General features: G+C 31.9%; 2 protein-coding genes across 2 annotated transcripts; both read left to right on the forward strand.

Moving 5' to 3' along the window:
* Positions 1–6561: 6561 nt before the first annotated feature.
* On the forward strand, positions 6562–8314 carry LOC127899989 (paired amphipathic helix protein Sin3-like 1). The gene is made up of 2 exons (XM_052434210.1): positions 6562–6707; positions 6858–8314. Exon 2 carries the CDS (start codon positions 6874–6876, stop codon positions 8233–8235), a length of 1362 nt encoding a protein of 453 aa, XP_052290170.1. The 5' UTR covers positions 6562–6707; positions 6858–6873; the 3' UTR covers positions 8236–8314.
* A 2224-nt stretch (positions 8315–10538) lies between these two features.
* On the forward strand, positions 10539–16952 carry LOC102618010 (uncharacterized). The gene is made up of 9 exons (XM_052434224.1): positions 10539–11013; positions 11122–11214; positions 11342–11446; positions 11927–12079; positions 12546–12644; positions 12724–12852; positions 15279–15458; positions 16129–16245; positions 16627–16952. The coding sequence occupies exons 1-9, from the start codon at positions 10675–10677 to the stop codon at positions 16783–16785; spliced, it is 1374 nt and encodes a 457-aa protein (XP_052290184.1). The 5' UTR covers positions 10539–10674; the 3' UTR covers positions 16786–16952.
* The last annotated feature ends 3663 nt before the right edge of the window (positions 16953–20615 follow it).

Below are 20615 nucleotides of genomic sequence, written 5' to 3' on the forward strand. Positions count from 1 at the left end.
AGACTAATGGCTTCCTTTAATGTGTAGGGTCTGAACATACGAATGTCTTCCGCAATCTCTGGTTTCAAGCCCCCCATAAATGTTCCTACCAATGCTTTTTGAGACCACCCATGAACTTGGTTCCCGAGCCTTTCGAACTCCTTCTAATATTCACGCAATGATCTCGTCTGTCTAACCCGAGACAAAGCTTCATCAAAATCCTCACACTCTGTCGGTCCAAAACGTGCCTATAATTCCTCAACGAATATTTTCCATGTAACTGGTCGCTTTTCTTCTTCATAAGCCCTTCGCATCCATTGCCACCATTGATTTGCCTCTCCCTCCAAGTGATATGCAGCCAAGGTTACCTTGTATTCATCCATAGTTTCCTAATATTCAAAGTACTGAGATACCCTACTGTACCATTCTGTTGGATCATCGCCGGCGAAATGGGGAAATTCTAGCTTGGTAATCCGTATTGGAGGCATGTGCCGCCCTGCCTCTCTTTCCTCACGAGCAGGTTTTGTAGAGCTTGAATTTTCAGTTGAGTTACGACTAGTGGTGCCCTTGGTTGCATTGTTTGATTCCACGAGTTTGTTTATTGTCTCCTCAAGACGCTGCAACTTGTCATTGATTCCCACCTCCATCTGTTCCATTCTGTCCTGCAAGCTTCCAAGATCAGCTTCAATTCGTTCAATGCGTTCCTTGTTAGTCGTCATTGATAGCCTGGCTCTGATACCAAATGATAGCTCCCAATCAAAGTTAGCTAATCAACCACAAGAGTTTTCTGCTTATGGCGAGAAAACAAAGACCAAGATAAATTGATTTTGTTGACTGAATTCTTTTTATTTTTGCTGGAGCCTTTATTTATAATACTAACATAACAAACTCAGCCTACAATCACGACTGTAATCAAGCTGAAATAACACCCTTGCTACTTTTACGAAACATAAAACTAAACAACAACTACTAAGGATTCGATCTTATCTGCTATTCCTGCACGATTGTTGAAGCTATCAAATCCCTTGATTCTTGCTCTAACAACTTTGGTGCATTATTCCCATGCGAACCCATGCATGCATGAACCACGCAAGGCTAAACCGAAAATCTTCACGTCACGTACTTAGGATTTGGCTTATGCCCTCTGCTGGACTTGCGTAGCTCTAGTGGCTGTGGCTGCTTCTTATCATCCAGTCAGCAATTTAAAATTAATTACTCATTTTATTTCTAGCTTGGGACAACCTTACTAATCTGTTGTAATATATGTTGAGGCTAATATTCTTAAGATGAGTGTCAGTGAAGCTCACTCTATGCTTTTAACTTGTGAGGCTATTAACTCGGGAGGTTAGATTAGAGAGTAATCCCTCTAATGCTAGTAAAGAGGCTAAAATGAACTATACTACTAATTTGGTTCAACTAGAAATAATCAAAGGAAAGGGAGTTACAATGCTGGATAGAACAATAGTAGTCAAGGAAATTGGACTGGGAATTATGAGAACAAGCACGAAGGTGGAATTTACCACTTGAGCTTAGCCCAAGTGGCTAGAGCCACTCCTTCACAAATGTGGAGGAAGTGGTTCGAGCCTCCGCAAACGTATTGCAGGAATTTAATTTAAATTTCTTTTCTTGGAGCCCCAGAGCTTGAGTGAAGGCAGTCTTTCTCTCAAGATGGGAGTTGGGCGTCCCTCGAATGTTAGAGAGGGTTAAAAAATCTGAGCAGTGCCATATCAGAACTGATGTAAACGGGTTTCAGTAATTTATATGGTGTAAATATCATGAGCAATAGTTCTCCTAAAAAAAAGCACGAAGGTGGAATTGGAATGGAAACTATGGAGGCAAGGGAAGTTCAGGATCTAAAAGAGGTAGCAGTATTAGGGATGATAAATTTTTCTATTGGGATGTTTGGAAGGGATTGGGACATATTTTTATCCCAAAATAAAATAAAGAGACGGGAATGAGACTTTTTTATCCCACTTGCATAAACAGGACATGATGGAATTGACAAATCATATCCCATTGCCAACATTATTAGTTTGATTTATTATTATATTGTTGAATTATTAGATATTTCAACATGGCTAAAGTTGGTAACCGTCTAAATCTATAATTTTTGAAGTATAAGTCTTAATATAATGTGCAATTGAAGTAAATACATAGTTAAAAAATGTTAACATAAAATTATAGAATATGCATGTAGTCAAAATAAATCTATAGTTTGAAGTGTAAGTCTTAATAAAGTGGAAGCAAATAGGCAATTAAAAAATATTAGTATAAAATTATATTTGAACATGCATATAATCAAAATAAAACTATTATTTGATTATTTTACTTTGTATTTATTCAACACTTTTACTATATTAAATTATTATGATCCTTAAAGGAAAAAAGTCAGAATTTATTTATTTACATTTGGGATTGTTTATGATAATGGGATATGACGAAATATTTAATAGGATGACACTAGAACAAATTTTTGTCCCAAAAAAAAAGAGACGAGAACGAGAAAGAGAAATTTTTTATTGCATTGACTGAGAACAACAAACCTCGTTCGATTGCCAACCCTAGGTAGTATAGGTCATGTTTTTGGTTCAGGAAGGGGATAATGGAGTTGCAATCCCTATCGGCTTCCAAATCAGGGTGGTAATCAAGGGAGAGAAGGATATAATACTGGTGGATTTATTAGTGGCTTTAATGGTTTTGGAAGTGGAGGTGGCAAAGGTAATATCACATGCCAATTCTATTTAAAGTCTAATCATTCAGCTACTAAGTGCAAGAACAGATTCAATAGAAACTTTGTTCTAAATCTACCCGTATAAGGCTTCTTTTCAGTACACAGACAATGTACCAAGTTCTATCAAATCAGAGAAGCAGCCAAACAAGCTAACCTTTTTCAATGAATTTATAAGGCTCCACTTTACAGAATCTTCGCCTTCACATGGGATCAATACATGCCCTGGATACCCTCTAAAATGAACCTAGAGAAAAAACCAAATGCTAACCTTCAATTCCAAGAGCAGCAATCACAAAAATAAAATACCCATTAAATAGATACCGTGAGATTCCAAGGTCTTACTGGTTCTGGACATAGAAGATCAAAGAGAAGTCCAGTAGCAAAAAACGACAGGAATTAATTTTCCAAGTGATTAAATATCCAGCCATTACAAATATAATCCATAAAAATTATCAAATAAATGAATACCATTTGAGAGGCAAGCCTATGTACTCAAACCAAACGGTATCAACTCCACGAGGAAGTGAACTACCAAAATGGGGTTTAATGAGACCAACCGACAACGGAAGGTAACCAATTCTTGGCGCTAATGTCTGAGATTAAAGTTCTGTTTGGGATTAAGGTACTGTAACTTTTAAGCTACAACTATTGTAGAAAAAAAAATTATAATTATAAAATAAAAGTTAATTATATGTAGTAGATATAAATTTTAAATAATTATTTTAATAAAATTATTAAAGATATAATAGATTTTTTATCATACAAGAGAAAAATCATATAAACATAGGACATGTTTGGGTTGGGTTAGCTTTTGCTTTTGCTTCTACTTAAAAGTAAAAGATAAGTAAAAGTTTTAGTTTATTTTTGCTGTTTGGATGACCATAGTAAAAGACTTTTTTTTAATGAGAAGCCTTTTTGAAGTATTTGGATGACCATTTAAAAAAGACATTTTAATCATTATAAAGTCATTAATACCCTTAAATATTTGAGTCTAACAAATACTTATCAAATTTAAAAATCAATGACAAACAAAATAATTATTTGGTCAATCTAGTTAAACTTTTACAAATTAAAGTACCACTTTTCTTTATAAAAAGAGAAAACAAAAATTACTAGATTAAGTTTATCTAAGCATAAGTTCCCTAGCAATATTTTCACAAACCACTCCATTTCACTTGCTTCATTTTCATCAACATTAATGTTAGTTGATGATTCTTCATCATCTGGAACATAATCTTCTTTTCCTTCATAAGACTCGAACTCCAAATCTGTAATAGCCTCTCTCCTTATAAAGTTGTGTAAAGCCAATGATGTGGCAACAACAGCTACTTGCTCATCAAATTTGAAATTAGGCATATGTTGCAAAATTTTCCACCATGCCTTTCATACTCCAGAGCTTAATTAATCTAATCCAAACATGCACATAACTTTTAAGTTATAGCAGTTGTAGCTACAGTTACCTAACCTCAATCTCAAACGCACCCTAAAACTAAAAAATGTTATTAGAAAAAAAATTCAACATATTCCAGTAAATTAAAAGGAGAGAGAGAGAGAGTAAAAAAAAATATCAAAGCCGGAGGAGGAGGGTGTGTGGTGATTTCAGATTCATGGAGAGGAATTTGAAGCGGAATCGCTCCTTCCCACACGCATTTTCGAGCTTCAGGTGTCTCTGCCGCAGTACGCTCCAGCAGTCACCGCTTTTCTCCTTTTCTAATAAATTTTTTAAGGGAAATTTGTAACCTACCTCCAAATAAATTAACATTTTGCACTGTGTCTCCAAAAAATTTGACTTGTTGCACCGCGCCCCCAATTCTGTTATTTTCTCAGTTAAGTTTAACGGTGAAGGGGTAAAATTAGAAGTTCATTCTTTAAATTAATTTTAATGGGAATTCTCTTTATTGCATTTGAAATAAAAATCTTAAAAAAATTAAAGGAAAAATAATAGTGGTGACAATGTGCATGTAACAAGAAAATTTTTTTATTGCAATTTGATGAGCATAATTTATATACATATTTTACCCTTTATTATATAATTGCTAGTTAATTTTATTTATTATTTTTAATTAATTGAATTATTTTATTGAATAGAGAATTAATTGGAGATTATGGATGAAAAGTACATGAAGAATAGTAAATGGATAGCATTAAAGATCAAGTCAATTTGTGGGAGCAATTAAATAGATGTGTATGAAATTCAATCCGAAGAAGCCAAAGCCAATAAAGTGAATTCTCCATGCTAGTGCAAACAAAGAAGAAATTTAAAGCTAAAGTGGCCAGCACGTGGGAATCAAATGCATGGCATTCTAATATTTGGAAGCAATTTAAAGGGACCCACACTTTGCTTTCATAATTACAAAAGGAATCCTAAAGCAATTCTAAGAGTGATCACGTGTGAGAGCAAATCAAGTAAAAGGCCAAGCCTTTTGACTTTAGGATTTAAGAAGTGGGGTCCATTTTAAAGATTATAAAAGAGAGTTTTGCTCTTGGAGAGGAGGGCCACGCGAGAAAGAAGAGAACTGCAGACGCAAGGATTCAAGACAGAGAAGAAAATCTACAGCAATTCGGCTTCCCCATGGCTGAATTTATTTATTTTGTTGCTCCCAATTCAAATATGTCTAGCTAATTTTCTTACACTGAGGACCTGAGGTTAAGGATGAAACCCTATTCAATGAAATAATTATCTCTTTTTATTTAATTAATTCCCTATATATGTTCTTTAATAATTATGATTTTTATTTCACATAATTAATTGGATGTTATTAAAATCTTTTCATCAATTCTGTCATGCATTATTGATTGTTAGGATTAATATTCGATTAAATCTATGCTTGGATCTTTAAAGTTTATACATGATTATCTTTGATTTTATGTCTTTCATTAAATTGTTTACATAGAGTGCTTAGGAAAACTTTTACTCGTTGTTATTCAATATGTTTACATGAGATTCTTAGATATCATATTATTAAGCAGAAAAAGAACCTACACAAGATTAATTTTATTTGGGCTTAATTGTTATATCAATGAGATGACATAGATTGATTTCGAGTTGTCATTCTAAAATTGGGGATTAATGAATATTTAGATAATTACTAGTTGAATAGTGGTGGATTCTGAAACCTTGGTAATTTTTATCTCATTGAATTCTCATTTACTTTAATTGTTTTCTTAGTTTAATTAGTTTAATTTCTCTTAAAACTCAATTTGCTCAACTAGGTTAGAATTAATATTACTTTTAGATTTAAATTAGACTTTTCAATTTATAACAATCCCTGTGGGATCGACCTCGCTACCACTATTCTATTTCTAGATTCGTGCGCTTGCGAGTATATTAAAATTTTCACAACACAATTGAAATAAAAATCTTTAAAAAATTAAAGGAAAAATAATAGTGGTGACAATGTATATGTAACAAGAAAAATTTTTATTGCAATTGAAATAAAAACCTTAAAAAAATTAAATGAGCTAAAAAATTTCTTTTTTTTTCATATAGGGGGTATTTTTGTCATTTAATCAAAAGTTAGATGGAGCCGTTAGAAATAACTGAAAAATTAACGGAATTGGGGACGCGGTGCAACACGTCATTTTTTTTTAATGCGCGGTGCAAAATGTCAATTTATTTGGGGGTAGGTTAAAAATTTCCCTTTTTTTAATGAAAAAACAAACTGAAGTGGACTGCACTCAACCTTCAATTATAGAAATCTTTTAGTCTAGAACAATCCGATCAGAGATTTGTAATAGTCCTCGAATCTTAGAATGCGTAACAGAAGCAAGCATATTCCTAAAGCTAAACGGTAATCAATATTGTGTTTTCTTTTCCTCAATTCCTATTACACGACAATAAAAAGGGGAGGACTCCATTCCTTTTAGTACAAGGCAAAGGATTAATTATATTAATAATCTCCTATTAAAAGATACCAAATTTCACCCTTTGTTTCTCATCACTTGCCGCGCCATCTCTCTCCTTGTTAACCGTTCACTCTTTGTTTCTCATCACTCGGTGCGCCAACCGCTCCATTTCGTTTGCAGTTGCAGTTCTCTTCTATAATTTTTTTTTTCCGGCGTTTTCGTTACTATTTTTCCGCGTTTTGGTTACTCATTATTATTTTTTTGCGGCGTTTTCGTTGCTCCTTTTTTTTTTTGTTGGCAGCTAAACAGATTCTGAAATGCAAAGAGTAATGAGAAGATCACACTCGCACTTACATTCATCTGACTTAAATGAGGCCTGCAAATATATTGCTCAAGTGAAGGCTTTTACAGCAGAAGTTGGCATAGACTTTGCAGAATTTACATCTCTTCTTGGAGAAATCTCTCGCAATCCCAGAAGAATGAATGATCCAAAGTTTATAAAGACAGTCAACAACATCTTTAGAGATCGGCAGGATTTGATTGTAGGGCTCAACACGTTCTTACCTGAGAGATATCAAATCAGTGTCAACAAGCTCCAAATCGCTGATGAAAATCGAGTTCTGGAATCGGCTATCAATTTGGTTAACACGGTAAGGCTTCATTTTCGAGAGGATGAATTTACATACAAAGGTTTTCTGAATGCTCTAACTGAGAACAGATTTGATAAAGCTGCATCAGTTTTGGCTGGTTATCCGGATTTGCTTCAAAAGTTTGTCGGACTTGTGTCATTCAATAATTCTGAAGCAATGAAAAATCTTGAAGGCAAAAAAGGAACTGGGGTTCAAGATTCTGAAGATTGTATGAAAAGGGTTTATCGAAAAGGGTTGGATTTGTTTGAGAGAGTTAGAGAAAATATTACGGGTAATGATTCGATTGAGTATATGAAATTCCTGAAGCAAATTCACGGCTACAATCGTAACAGAGTTGCAATGTCTGATGTTGTGGTTCAATTCTTTGCAAAGAATTCTCAAGTTAAAGCTGAGTTTGAGGAGTTTTTAGAGCAATGTGAAGACATTGGTAGTAAGAGGAGAAAAATTGAAAAGAAGACTTGTACTCCAAGTTATTGGTATATACCCACAAATAACACAAATTGCTGCGGGTCTCCTGAATTAAATGTATTAAATGATGAATGGGTATCGAGGTCACTTGTACAAGATGACAAATTCAAGAACAGAACAATAACTCCGAAGGAAGAAATATTAAATAGATGTGAAGATAATCGGCATGAACTTGACATATCATTGAATCGTTTGAAATCCTGTGTTGTCAAGATGGAAAAGATATTAAAGCTAATCACGACCATGAGCGAAAATGATAAAACCCTCAACGTTCCGGAACATTTGAGCCTTGTACAGTTTAAATGCTTAGAGAAATTATATGATAAACGGCGTGATGATGCAATAGAGGCATTGATTAATAAACCCGCAATTGCTGTGCCTGTGATATTACGCAGTCTCAAAATGAAAGCTAAAGAGTGTGAAGAACATCGAATTGGTTTTAATAGCACGATTTGGGCACCAATTCAAGCAGGAAATTATTCAATCTTGAACGCGGATGAGCGTGGGGAAATAATTTTGAAAATACTTTTGAAAAAGTCAGTCTTGTATTTGACTTTGTAATCAATTATTTAGTAGTAATAAATTTGCGATCATGACATGTCACCAATCTAATATAAGTATTCAAAAGTTGTAACTTCCAGTTCAGTGGAACTTTTTTTTTTTAAAAAAAAAATTCAAATAAATAAAACCCAAAAGTTTTGCTTGCTTACTCGGAGGATTTGTAATTTAATAAATGGGTAATTTTTAAAAACCTCCCTTGAGGTTTGGGTTTGTTGCAAGTAGATGGCGAGAATTGATTTATTTGTAAAAAACCTCCTACCGTCAATTAATTTTAACATTGAACGTTAGTTGACCGTGCAAAGACAATATTACCCTTAACAATAGTTTATAAACGAAAATAACTATAAAAAAAACCAAAATTATTAGCTATTTTACCCTCTTTAAATTATTGATATTTTCTTAAAGTTCTTATAAAAAAGTTAAAATTAAAAAATTAAAAAATCTTCTTTAAATTATTGATATTTTCTTAAAATTCCTACAAAAAAATAAAATTAAAAATTTGAAAATGAAATAGTCATAATCTTTACCTATGATATTGTAAATTTTTGGAATTGACAAGGATAAAATTGTCAAAAAATAGGGTTTATGCTTTTCGCACCAATAATTTTGGTTTTTTTTTAGTTATTTTCTTTTATAAACTATTGTTAAGGATAATATTGTCTTTGCATGGTCAACTAACGGTCAATGTTAAAATTAACTGACGGTAGGAGATTTTTTACAAATAAACTAATTCTCACCATCTACTTGTAACAAATCCAAACCTCCCCTGAGGTTTTTAAAAATTACCCTTTAATAAATGCAATCCATTGCATATGATCACGTGCATCTCACATGGTCCTTTACTTCTAAAAGTGGAGATAGTAATTATGTTAACACGTGTATTTAAAATTAAAAAAATAAAAAAGGAGAAAAACAAAAGCTACAATCCAAAAGATTATTCTAGCAACTGTGTTTTACGTGGCTGGTAGCTTATGGTGTTTTCCATTAATCATCATACACTGTCTGTTCCAACAAAAATAAAACAAAACAGTTAACGGAAACTATTGGGTAATTTTTAAAAACCTCCCCTGAGGTTTGGATTTGTTGCAAGTAAATGGCGAGAATTGGTTTATTTGTAAAAAACCTCCTACTGTCAGTTAATTTTAACATTGACCGTTAGTTGACCATGCAAAGATAATATTACCCTTAACAATAGTTTATAAAAGAAAATAACTAAAAAAAAATCAAAATTATTGGTGCGAAAAGCATAAACCCTATTTTTTGACAATTTTATCCTTATCAATTTCAAAAATTTACAATATCATAGGTATAGATTATGACTATTTCATTTTAAAATTTTTAATTTTATTTTTTTTGTAGGAATTTTAAGGAAATATCAATAATTTAAAGAGGATTTTTTAATTTTTTAATTTTAACTTTTTTATAAGAACTTTAAGAAAATATCAATAATTTAAAGAGGGTAAAATAGTTAATAATTTTGGTTTTTTTTTAGTTATTTTCGTTTATAAACTATTGTTAAGGGTAATATTATCTTTGCACGGTCAACTAACGGTCAATATTAAAATTAACTGACAGTAGGAGATTTTTTTACAAATAAATCAATTCTCGCCATCTACTTGCAACAAACCCAAACCTCAGGGAAGGTTTTTAAAAATTACCCGAAACTATTTGATAATTTTAGAGGAAAAATTAAACAAGGGGGCCAAACTCTATTTTTTAAAATTTTCTCATTGAACCAAGAATAATATATATTATGTTATATGTATGGGTGCTGCTAAGTTAACCCCTTCAAAATAATATGAACAGTAATAATAGGTAGTGAAATCCGTATATTTTTAATAGAACTGTAAATTACAGCAGCTGTAACTTAATAAAATTTATTATGTATTTGATTAACAACTTTTTTTTATACACATTTTTGTATGGTGATCTTAAATCATTAAAAAAATTAAATATAATTAATGAAATTTGATCAAGTGCATTCGATGTTAGTCAATAATCAGGTGATACCTAATTCATTGTGCATAATAATATGTGTAGTGGCGCATTACTAGTAATCAAGGCTCTCTAATTAATAAAGTAACTTCAATTTGTTTCTTGGGATAATAATAAAGTGAAATTTATTAAATTAAGACAAGTGTTGATAAATTGAGTTTCCAAATTAGATCTGGACCTATCAAATAAAATAATTAATAATAATAATTAATCCAAAGAATTAACGCGTGATTTGCTGATTGGTCCTTCAAATTCTCTAACTAACCGACCCGTCATATCTCCATTTGGAAAGAGAGTGTGTGCTTCTTCCGTTCCCCCTGTCACGGATTTTGACGAACAATAGAATGTACAAACAGAAACAAAAATCACTTAAACAAACCCTAACAAAAATCGATTAAAATATTCTGTAAAATTGAAAAAATAATTAAAAAAGAAACAAATCAAATGGTGAAGAAGAAAGTACCGGATTGGCTCAACAGTTCTCTCTGGTCAACCACGACCGCTCCTCCGCCGCCGGACGACGATCGCCCCCAACGCTATGCCGCTCCTAAACCGGTCGCCGCTGCCGCTTCCGCCGCCGAACCTCCCGTTCCCGTCGTTGCTCCACCGGCACCGGCTCCCACTCACGTTCATGCTCCTGTTCCTGTTCCCCCTCGGGACGTTGTTTCGGTGCAACAAGAGCCGCCAAAGCCTCAAGTCATAGTAAGCGATACCAGACCTAGCAATAGCGACAGGAATGATGATGAAAACGGGAGCTTTGTTCAGCCTCAGCTCTTGTCCGAGGTTTTATTATTTACTTTCAGTTGTTCGTAGTTTGTACATCTAAGTTAATAAAAAAAAAAGCATTTTTTTAAAAAAAATTAAAAAATTATTTTTATTTTTTGTTTGCAGCTATCGAAGAAAGTGATAAATGTGAGGGAATTGAGGAGGATAGCGATGCAAGGAATACCAGATGGTGCTGGTATTCGTTCCACTGTTTGGAAGGTAATCATTCATAATTAGTCGTCTTCTTTTTTATTGATACATTGACTAGTAAAGTAATGATGAATGATAGTGTTTTGGCAAATTGTTTGAATTTTAAGGATTCAGCTAATGTACTGATTTTTATCAGTTGTTACTGGTTTATTTACCACCTGATCGAGGGCTTTGGCCGTCTGAACTAGCTAAGAAGAGGTCTCAGTACAAGCATTTTAAGGACGATCTTTTGGTGAATCCTGTGAGTTTCTTCTTTTTTTGATGTTGCTTTTGGTTTTTGGATATGGAGCCTTTACTTCTAATTATAAGGATCATTTTAAATATAATGGAGTAGTAGCTAGAGCGAAAGCATTGCAGTATAACTGGAGTGATTTCTTGAGGTTTTCTTTTATCCAGCTGCAAGTGATGTTTTGTTCAAATGTTTTCTTTAGTAATCGCCCTTGATATTTGGGTTGTTTAACTCATCTTGAATTTGCAATTGTCAACCTTTTTGTCTAGGGATGAAATTTCGTAGGAGAATGTTGATATAAATTTTATTGTTGTTCATATTAGGAATAAGATTATTCGAGTCTGGTGCTTTGCATCAATAGGTCGGATCGTAGAAACACAGTCACTTTGACATCTTAAGTTTATGGCCATCTAATATATACTCCGTGTTGCATTAATCTTGCGAATGTTTGGCAAATGCTTCGGATTTCTAAATGTTTCTGTGGCTAGTCAGTCAGAAATCACGAGGAGGCTGGATAAATCCACAATTTATGAGAGTGAAGGGTGGAAATGTGAAAGCAGTGGATTCCTTTCAAGATCTGAAATAACCCATGATGAGCATCCTTTGAGCCTTGGGAAAAGCAGCATCTGGAATCAATTCTTTCAGGTATCATATTGACTGGAGTTGATCAGATATTAGTTCCATAGATGACCCATCTTATTGTTTTTGTTTAGTATTTTGTGAATCAGCTTCTACTTTGTAAATTTTTTTTCCCATTTTTCTTTTGGGGGGGAGGGGAGATATCCTTGGCATGGTTCATTAATGGCTTGAGCAAATACACAATGACTTTATATCGTCCTTCCATATTTCACATGTTATGCAATACGATGTTCTCTTCCTAGAAATATACCCAATGTGGCTTGATCTGGACTTGCATTAGATTTGTATTAAAATATGCCGAGATCATAGCTTATACATTGACCATGTGATATTTCAGCCATATTAAGTGGAATTTTTGTCTTCTCAAAAAAAAAAGTGGAATTTTTGTAACTTGTGCTGTTGACGTGTAATTTAGTAGTGGTACCAGGTGCATTCTTATGATATATCTGACTCCATTATGAACCTCACGTAGGACTCAGAAATCATGGAACAAATTGATCGAGATGTGAAGCGCACACATCCAGACATGCACTTTTTTTCGGGTGACTCGTCTTTTGCTACATCTAATCAGGTGTGCTGTTGTATCTGGGATTAGACTTCAACAAAAATACAAGCCATTTGGCTGACTCGTCTATGTCTCTCATCCTCAGGAGGCTCTGAAGAATATATTAATTGTGTTTGCAAAGCTAAATCCTGGCATTAGATACGTTCAAGGGATGAATGAAATTTTGGCACCTCTATATTATGTATTCAAAAGTGACCCGGACGAGGAATTTTCGGTAAGCACATTTCATTTTTGTTAACTTTTCATCCCATTCTGAAATATGTTTCTGTTTTGTATTTTAGCATATCCTGTATCTTTACCAGAGTCAGAGTTTGTAATTTTAGCTAACTTTCTCTAGGTTGTGAGAAAAAAATCTACAAGAATAATTCATGTATCCCGAAAATGCAATTAAATACTTGGTTTTTCTGGAAATGTTGTTAAATCACAACCTCAAGTAAATTATATCAAGGATTGGTCGGCCTTAAATTTTTTTTTTACTAAGTGTGAATTAAATTTGGGTTGAAACAAATGGCTTGACTATCAGTTCAGAAAGAAATTTGTCTCCTGATGTCTTTTTTGTCTTTTTTTCCTTAGGGTTTCTCATTTGCTTTTGGAGCTAGGTCTTTTGGTGGTCTTAGGACATATTACACCGTTTCGACTTTGTATAACAGAAATTTATTACTGTATAAGCTGGTCTTCTATAGATGTTACTTTGGAGGCTCATATATGCCTGTTGTCGTTGCCCGTGAAATTCGGCATTTTTAGCCAGCTCGCTTACATAGAATGTCCACCTCCACTTCCACCTCTCGGGAATCTGCATAATATTTTATATTTCATTCTTTACTGTTTAGGCTAAAAAGGTTGCTATGTTAGCAATTGCTCTTTTTCAACGTTGAAGTGTACTTATTGCTAGAGGATGTCGATATGATTTTCGAATTGCTCCTTCATCATTGTTGTAGTAGATCCAAATAGATCCAAGTTTTCTCTGTCGCCAGTCTGAAAATAGATCCTGGATGTACCCTTCTGGCAGAGACCATGTACTTACATGAATCTTTATAGAAACCTGGAGTTGCTGAAACCATATAAAGTCTACGGTGGCAGAGAAAACTTGCATCAATACAACAGAGTCAATTGTAGGCAACCACTTGTAAATAGTAAAGTTTACACTACGAATGTAAAGGAGAAAGTAAAATACTCGTACTATCTCGTCTCGTATTATGCTGTTATGTTATAGCAAAATCTGGCTGAAGTGAATGCATGTAAGTACATCTAAGAAGCTTGGGATGTATAATACTTGTGTTACTGCAATTTATCCAAACCCTTATTCTTTGTGGATAATATCTCAGTGATGGTTATCTCAACATTCATGGTCACTGATTGCATTTGCATTTTTTTCCCCTTTTTTTCCCTTTTTATGGGTAACAAACAAAAGATGATATATAAACTATAAGAGTGATGTACATGAGTTGATGGTACTACAAATCCACAAGTTGATGGTCACTGGTGTATGTTTTTCCCATAGAATTTCTGTTTGTCATTGGTTTTGTAAATTCTTATTGCTAGCTCCTTTTTCTTTTGAGTTCCTTCCCTCAAAGGATTAGCAGAATTAGAAATTTGACCGACAAAAATTAAAAAATGCAGATGATTTTTATCTTCCCTTCATGTCTACGGAATAACACTGGTTTACTTCTAGCCTGCGCTTGTGGTTCCAAAGAAAAAAAAATCAGTCTGATTCATTTATGTAATGATGTTGTTCACTTGCTAAGATATAGAGCAGTTTTATAATATAATCTGAGAGAAGAGGAATTGTGAGCCAGAGGTCATCTTATTTCAGTCAGCTTCTAATTTAAGCGGGGAGTAGTTATATCCTGCTAACAAGAAGCTCTTGGATGTTAGCATAAACTTAGAGGCTTTTTTTTTATGGTCTGAAATCTGAATAGACCTGAATTAATCCGAATTTTTAGTAAAGCTAAATGTCCGAATCTGAACGACATTTTTTTCAGTCTAAATCTCTCATAATAAGTATTATTATTACTTTTCTTAACCTAAAAATCTGAAAATCAGTACTTTTTCATTTGTGCCCATAAAAAAATTTAAATGTTAAATGAATGATAAACATCTCAACGAACATAAATAAAATAATATTTTATCATAACATATGTTATGTTTAAGTGAATAGAACCCTTTAATATTATAGATTAGAACATGTAGATCAATTTTATTGTATTTTACGATGTATTATACGAAATAATTCATAAAAATTTTAAAGATAAATAATGCTATTTTGAAGAATATAAAAAGATAAAAACAATAGTAATCTATCACTATATTATCAAAAGTTATGGAGATGAATAATTAGTTAGTTTTATTTAGGTAAGCACGAAAATAAATTAATTCGATAGGGATAATTTGGGTCATTTAGACTTTTTAGATTAACCAAAAAGCTAAAAAAATTGGTTTAATAACTTAATGAAAGAAAATTTTCATTAGGTTGAAAAAAAGGAACAAACATAATGACTTATCTGATTGAAATTAAGTTAATTAAGTCAATAAGTTAAAAAAATAAAGGCCCCTTGAAGTGGATCAGATATATTGTCATCATAATTTTATGTGGTCAATTTTATTTTAATTTTTTAATCATTTTTCAATTAAGTCTTGCAGGTTTCGGCTGAAGCAGACACATTCTTTTGTTTCGTTGAGTTATTGAGTGGATTCCGGGATAATTTTTGTCAGCAACTCGATAACAGTGTTGTGGGAATCCGATCTACAATCACAAGGTTGTCACAGCTTTTGAAGGAACATGATGAAGAGCTTTGGCGTCACCTTGAGGTCACAACCAAAGTAAGATGTAATTTGAAATATAAGTTTGATGCATTTTGGCAACATAATTTTTTTTTTTTTTTAAAAAGAAATTTCCTTGTTTCAAATTTATTACGTTAAGGATTTAGTCAAATACTCCTAAAATATTAGTACCTTTTATTTAGAAGCACAATCCAATATAGATGAACAATCATTCTACTTTCATTTCACAGTAGATTTACTGATTTGGCATGATTGGGTTTACCACGTTGTCCCTATGTACTCCTAAACTTGGAAGAGGTTGTGGTTTAAAACTGTATATGCAGGAACAGGTTTGTTTTTAAGTGTTGGCGGGTACAGATTGCTAGGGTTAAATAGTTTCTAGTTTTAGATGTTCTCTGTGTCTCTTTTCTATTAATACAGATTTCATAGTTTTCTGGTGAGACTTAAATAGACTTAAAATATATGTGTTGACTGCATGGTTTTTTAGTTTGGTGTAGACTATTGAGATGCTATTCTGTTAAATTTCAGTTCCATGAACTCCTATGTTAAATTTCAGCTCCATTCTCCTTTTTTGTTGCATTAGTTCTAGTTTTTAATTAATTCTGCACTGTAACTAGGATTTTCGAAGGGGCTGTTAGTCATTTAGAGATAATGTTATCTTTTGGTCAACTGATCATTTCAAATGCCTCACGGGTCTGTCTTATGACAGGTCAACCCCCAATTTTATGCATTTAGGTGGATAACTCTGCTCTTGACGCAAGAATTCAACTTTGCAGACAGCCTTCACATTTGGGACACACTTCTAAGTGACCCTGACGGCCCCCAGGTAGGACTGATGTTTTTTCTCTTTATATTTTCCTGTTTAATCTTGTTGATATTATGGAAGGATGCCATGTTCTTGGAACTGCGAAATGTAATAATTGATCCTTTATAAAAGCAATTGCCCTTGGGAGCTTTGATGAAAAAAACCATGAACTTAGTTTGTGGAACCATCGACATACTTTCCTTTCCTGTTAAAGTTGCTACTGGGTATTCAAATCTGTCAGCCATTTAACTCCAATTATTTCTTTTTTTCCTTCTCTTATGGGTAAACAACTGGAGCATCATGGATTGCTCATGCTAGGTGATGAGTGGACCACTATCAGGGTTTCATAATTTTGAAACTAGAGAATAATGTGTAGTCTTACGAAACTCTGACATATTGCAGGAGACTCTGCTTCGAGTATGCTGTGCAATGCTGATTCTCATTCGGAGGCGTCTCCTAGCAGGGGATTTCACCTCTAATCTCAAGCTACTCCAAAATTATCCACCAACAAACATAAGCCATCTGCTCTATGTTGCAAACAAGTTGCGTACCTTAGGCTAATTTTTTAATCCTCTCCCTTCTTTTTTTTTTTTTTTTAATGTTTCTTTATCCTTTTGCCTTCTCCCCTTTACATCTGTTTGTTATTCTCCATTTAATGTTTGTATATTACTGGATGTAAATGTTGGTGGATAGTAATGGCTAACATGCAGGGATATATGTGTTTTTCATTTTTTTCCCCCACCTCACTTATGTTAGTTGTTTTTTTTTTTCCATGGAATTGACATTTCTTTGATTCAAGATTGGTGTATCTCTCGATTAATATTTACTTTTGTTTAATATCACGTGGCATGCTTAATGTTAAGTTTTTCGGATGCTTCAATATATATATTTTTATTTTGTATCCATTTTTCAGAAATGTGATTAGATTATACACCTTGCAGCACGGCTTTAGCAGCCCAGTAGCCTTTTTCCCAATTGTGTAATAAATTACTAAATTACCTTTACATGTTATTTAATTTTAATTTCATCCCCTCATTTTTTTAGCTAAATTTCAAATCGATTTTTCAATAAAACAAACCTGGACACCCATTTTTACGTTCTTGTCAGCACGATTTTGATATTGGTAGTTCTCATCGATGCGATTTCGACATTGATAGTTCTCATCGATGTGATTCCGACACCGGTCATTCGTAATACACCTATGTTCTTCTATCTTTGTGTTTGACAACTCAAGGAAAAGTGCATTTTCCTTTACCTGTTGTTCAGTTTTCCTTTACTCTGTTACATGCAATTTGCCCATGGTCGTAACTTTTTATTTTCTTCCTTTTTCGTTCATAATGTGCTGGAGGGAGCTTTTGTATAGAGTAAATTATTGGGTGATGGAGATGTTAAGTGAATCTATGAATGCTAAAGATGGAGATGTTGAGCGAATCTATGAATGCTAAAGCTTAAATTAATATATATTAGATTAATTTAAAGTTATTGTAACGCCATTTTGTTTTTGTTTTTTTAAAAGCACGCATGAAGGCATTACAATGGAAATATTTATAAGATTTTTATAATTAATTACATTTTAATTTTATTATTTTATGTTGTATGATCTTCATTAGACATATTTATTATAATTTATTTCTTCAATTAGAATTTATTTATTTTCATTGTTAAATTATTTTATTTTAAAAACTATTTATTACAACTTGTGCAGAAAAATAAATTTGATTGATTAAATATTCATTTAATTTGTCAAAGTAATAAACGTGATCATATGTTAATATAATAATTCAAAGTATGAAAAATAATTTGATTAATTAACAGTTGAAAAATAATGTTATTTGAAATTAATTATTACAAATATTCATCACTTCCACTCCATAGTTATTAAAATCTACTAAATATCATCAGTTTCTACTCCACAGCTATTTCTTTTACTCTACAGCAGGTACAGCTTAAAAGTTACAATATTTCACTTTCAAATGAATCCCAACTAGTCCAATGCATGGTTTTTTTTATCCTTTTTAATGGTTGGTTATTATTAAATTAATTTACTAAATGGACGCCAATGCTACTCCAAATAGAATTATTATTTTTTTAACAAAACGTGTGAATGATTGGTGATTAATAAAATAAAAAAATAAAGAACATATTATATTATGACTAACAATATTTGAAATGATTACAATGAGTCAATAATATGCTACTCTAGAGTTGGCCAATAAGCCGTGCTCAGGCATGACATGGACAGTGATTGAGCACAACATAATGACACTTTTTTTTAATATTTCTTATTTATTTTTTTATTTTGTTGTAGTAAAATAAAATACGAATTTGAAAACACAAGTTCAAACTTTAAAAATTAAATTTGAAATTTTACATTATATTCTATTTTCAAATTTATTTCTTAAAAAATAATTCCCTACTCACATTGATAGATTTATTGAATGAGTTCATCTAAATTTAATTGAATTATTTGAATCCATATTGATGATTTAAACTTTAAATAATAAATAAAAATATTACTCCTACTCAATTAGATTAAAATAATATTATTTAAGAGAAAATAAAATAAAATAATCAACCATTGTCAAGGATTATTTCTCAAACATTTTTTCTAATTGAATTGGAGGAAGGGTTGCAAAAGCTTGAGTGCAAGCTTTGCAAAACCATTTATTGCTATATGTCCCACAATAGTACCGGAAGCTTAAAACATAATGTTAATCGTTGTCTATCTCGATTTGAATTTATTAACGCGCATAATTGTTGTTTTATTTATTTTTGAGCTTACGTTTTCAATTATCTAATCCATAAGTTGATGTTATTTATCGTTTATCGTTGATCAAACATCAACATTTATTATTGCAAACTAATTTAATTTATAACTTAACTGTAATCAAATTTAGCAACTTTAAATCTAGTATCAATTTGTCAAATTACAATTAAAATTGGAGTTGTATAACTAATTAGCGTTTTATATTTTTAAAATTAAAAATTTTGCTATCAAATTAGAATTAAATTTTTATTATTTAATGAATCACATTATTTTTTTTAATTCTTATAAAAGTTATGGTATGTTTTTAATTCTTAGTTCTATTAAAAGAAATTAGTATATTTTAAATTAATGAATTATTAAAAACACTATAGTTTATTATTTATATATTATTATTTTATTTTCTTGACATTTAAATTTGTTTTGCCAAGTGGAATATGGACATATAATTTTTCACTTGAACCAAGAAAATCGAAAGAAAATAAGAAGCTATATTTAAAAAATTATATGCCCATATCCACTTGGCTCAAGAAATCTAATTGTCAGGAAAGTATAGTAACAATATATAAAGACTAAACTATGTTAGCGTGAAATATTGTTGGCATGCTTGGCACAGAAAGGGCTGTGCCGTGCCGGGCCAATTTGTTGGCCATCTCCAATTTTACATTGATGAGTGAATTCTTCCACATAATGGGTCAATAGTATGTTACAAACTGAGTGAATTTATCTTTAAGAAAGATAAATAAGTTAAAAGTGACAATAAGCTCATATATTAAGCCTTAACTTAGCAATATAAGACTTAATTAAAGTCGTTACATTCAATCATACAAAGCTCCCCAATTTACTCCGTCCATGACGAGGCCCTTCCTTAAAGAAGGCTTGCTACCAATTATTAAGTACATTGAGTACAACTCGTCTTCAAAATCCCGCCTGGAAAAGAGGACCCAAATGCTTATAAGTTCACGCGTTAAACCATTAACTTAGCGATGTATTTAAATGATAGTTGATTATACACCATTGTGGGGATCATTCTATGATGCTTTCATTAAAGTTACGGTATCAATACTGTAATTAAATATAAATTATATAAATAAAACATAAAACTTGTAAATTCAACATTAATTATGAAATAAAACATAAATTTTAGAAATTAAATATAAAACTTGTAAATAGAAGGTAAAACGAGTAAATTAATATAAAATTAGTAAATTGATGTATTATTAGTAAATAAGACAAAGACTTGCAAATATAACATAAAACTCGTAAATAAACATTAAGTGTAAAATAAAAACATAAATTTTAAGAATTAAACATAAGATTTGTAAATCAAAGATAAAACAAGTATATTAATATAAAACTAGCAAATTGATATATTACTATTAAACAAAACAAAAACTTGTAAATATAACTTTAAAAAAAGTATATCAACATTAACTATAAATATAAAATATAAATTTTGGAAATGGAACAAAAGACTTGTAAAGAAAAGATAAAACAAGTAAATTACTATAAAACTGATAAATTGATATTTTATTGGTGAATAAAATAGAAACTTATAAATATAATATAAAACTAGTAAATCACCAGTAAGCGCAAAATAAAATATGAATTTTGGAAATGGAACTTA

The sequence above is a fragment of the Citrus sinensis genome, chromosome 9, assembly GCF_022201045.2.
Source record: "Citrus sinensis cultivar Valencia sweet orange chromosome 9, DVS_A1.0, whole genome shotgun sequence".
In the NCBI taxonomy this organism is placed as follows: Eukaryota; Viridiplantae; Streptophyta; class Magnoliopsida; order Sapindales; family Rutaceae; genus Citrus; species Citrus sinensis.

Coding starts and splice junctions, on each gene's coding strand:
- LOC127899989 (XM_052434210.1), top strand. CDS start 6,874: ATGCAAAGAGTAATGAGAAGATCACACTCGCACTTACATTCATCTGAC.
- LOC102618010 (XM_052434224.1), top strand. CDS start 10,675: ATGGTGAAGAAGAAAGTACCGGATTGGCTCAACAGTTCTCTCTGGTCA. Junction 11,447..11,926: donor ACGATCTTTTGGTGAATCCT/GTGAGTTTCTTC, acceptor GTGGCTAGTCAG/TCAGAAATCACGAGGAGGCT. Junction 12,080..12,545: donor TCTGGAATCAATTCTTTCAG/GTATCATATTGA, acceptor AACCTCACGTAG/GACTCAGAAATCATGGAACA.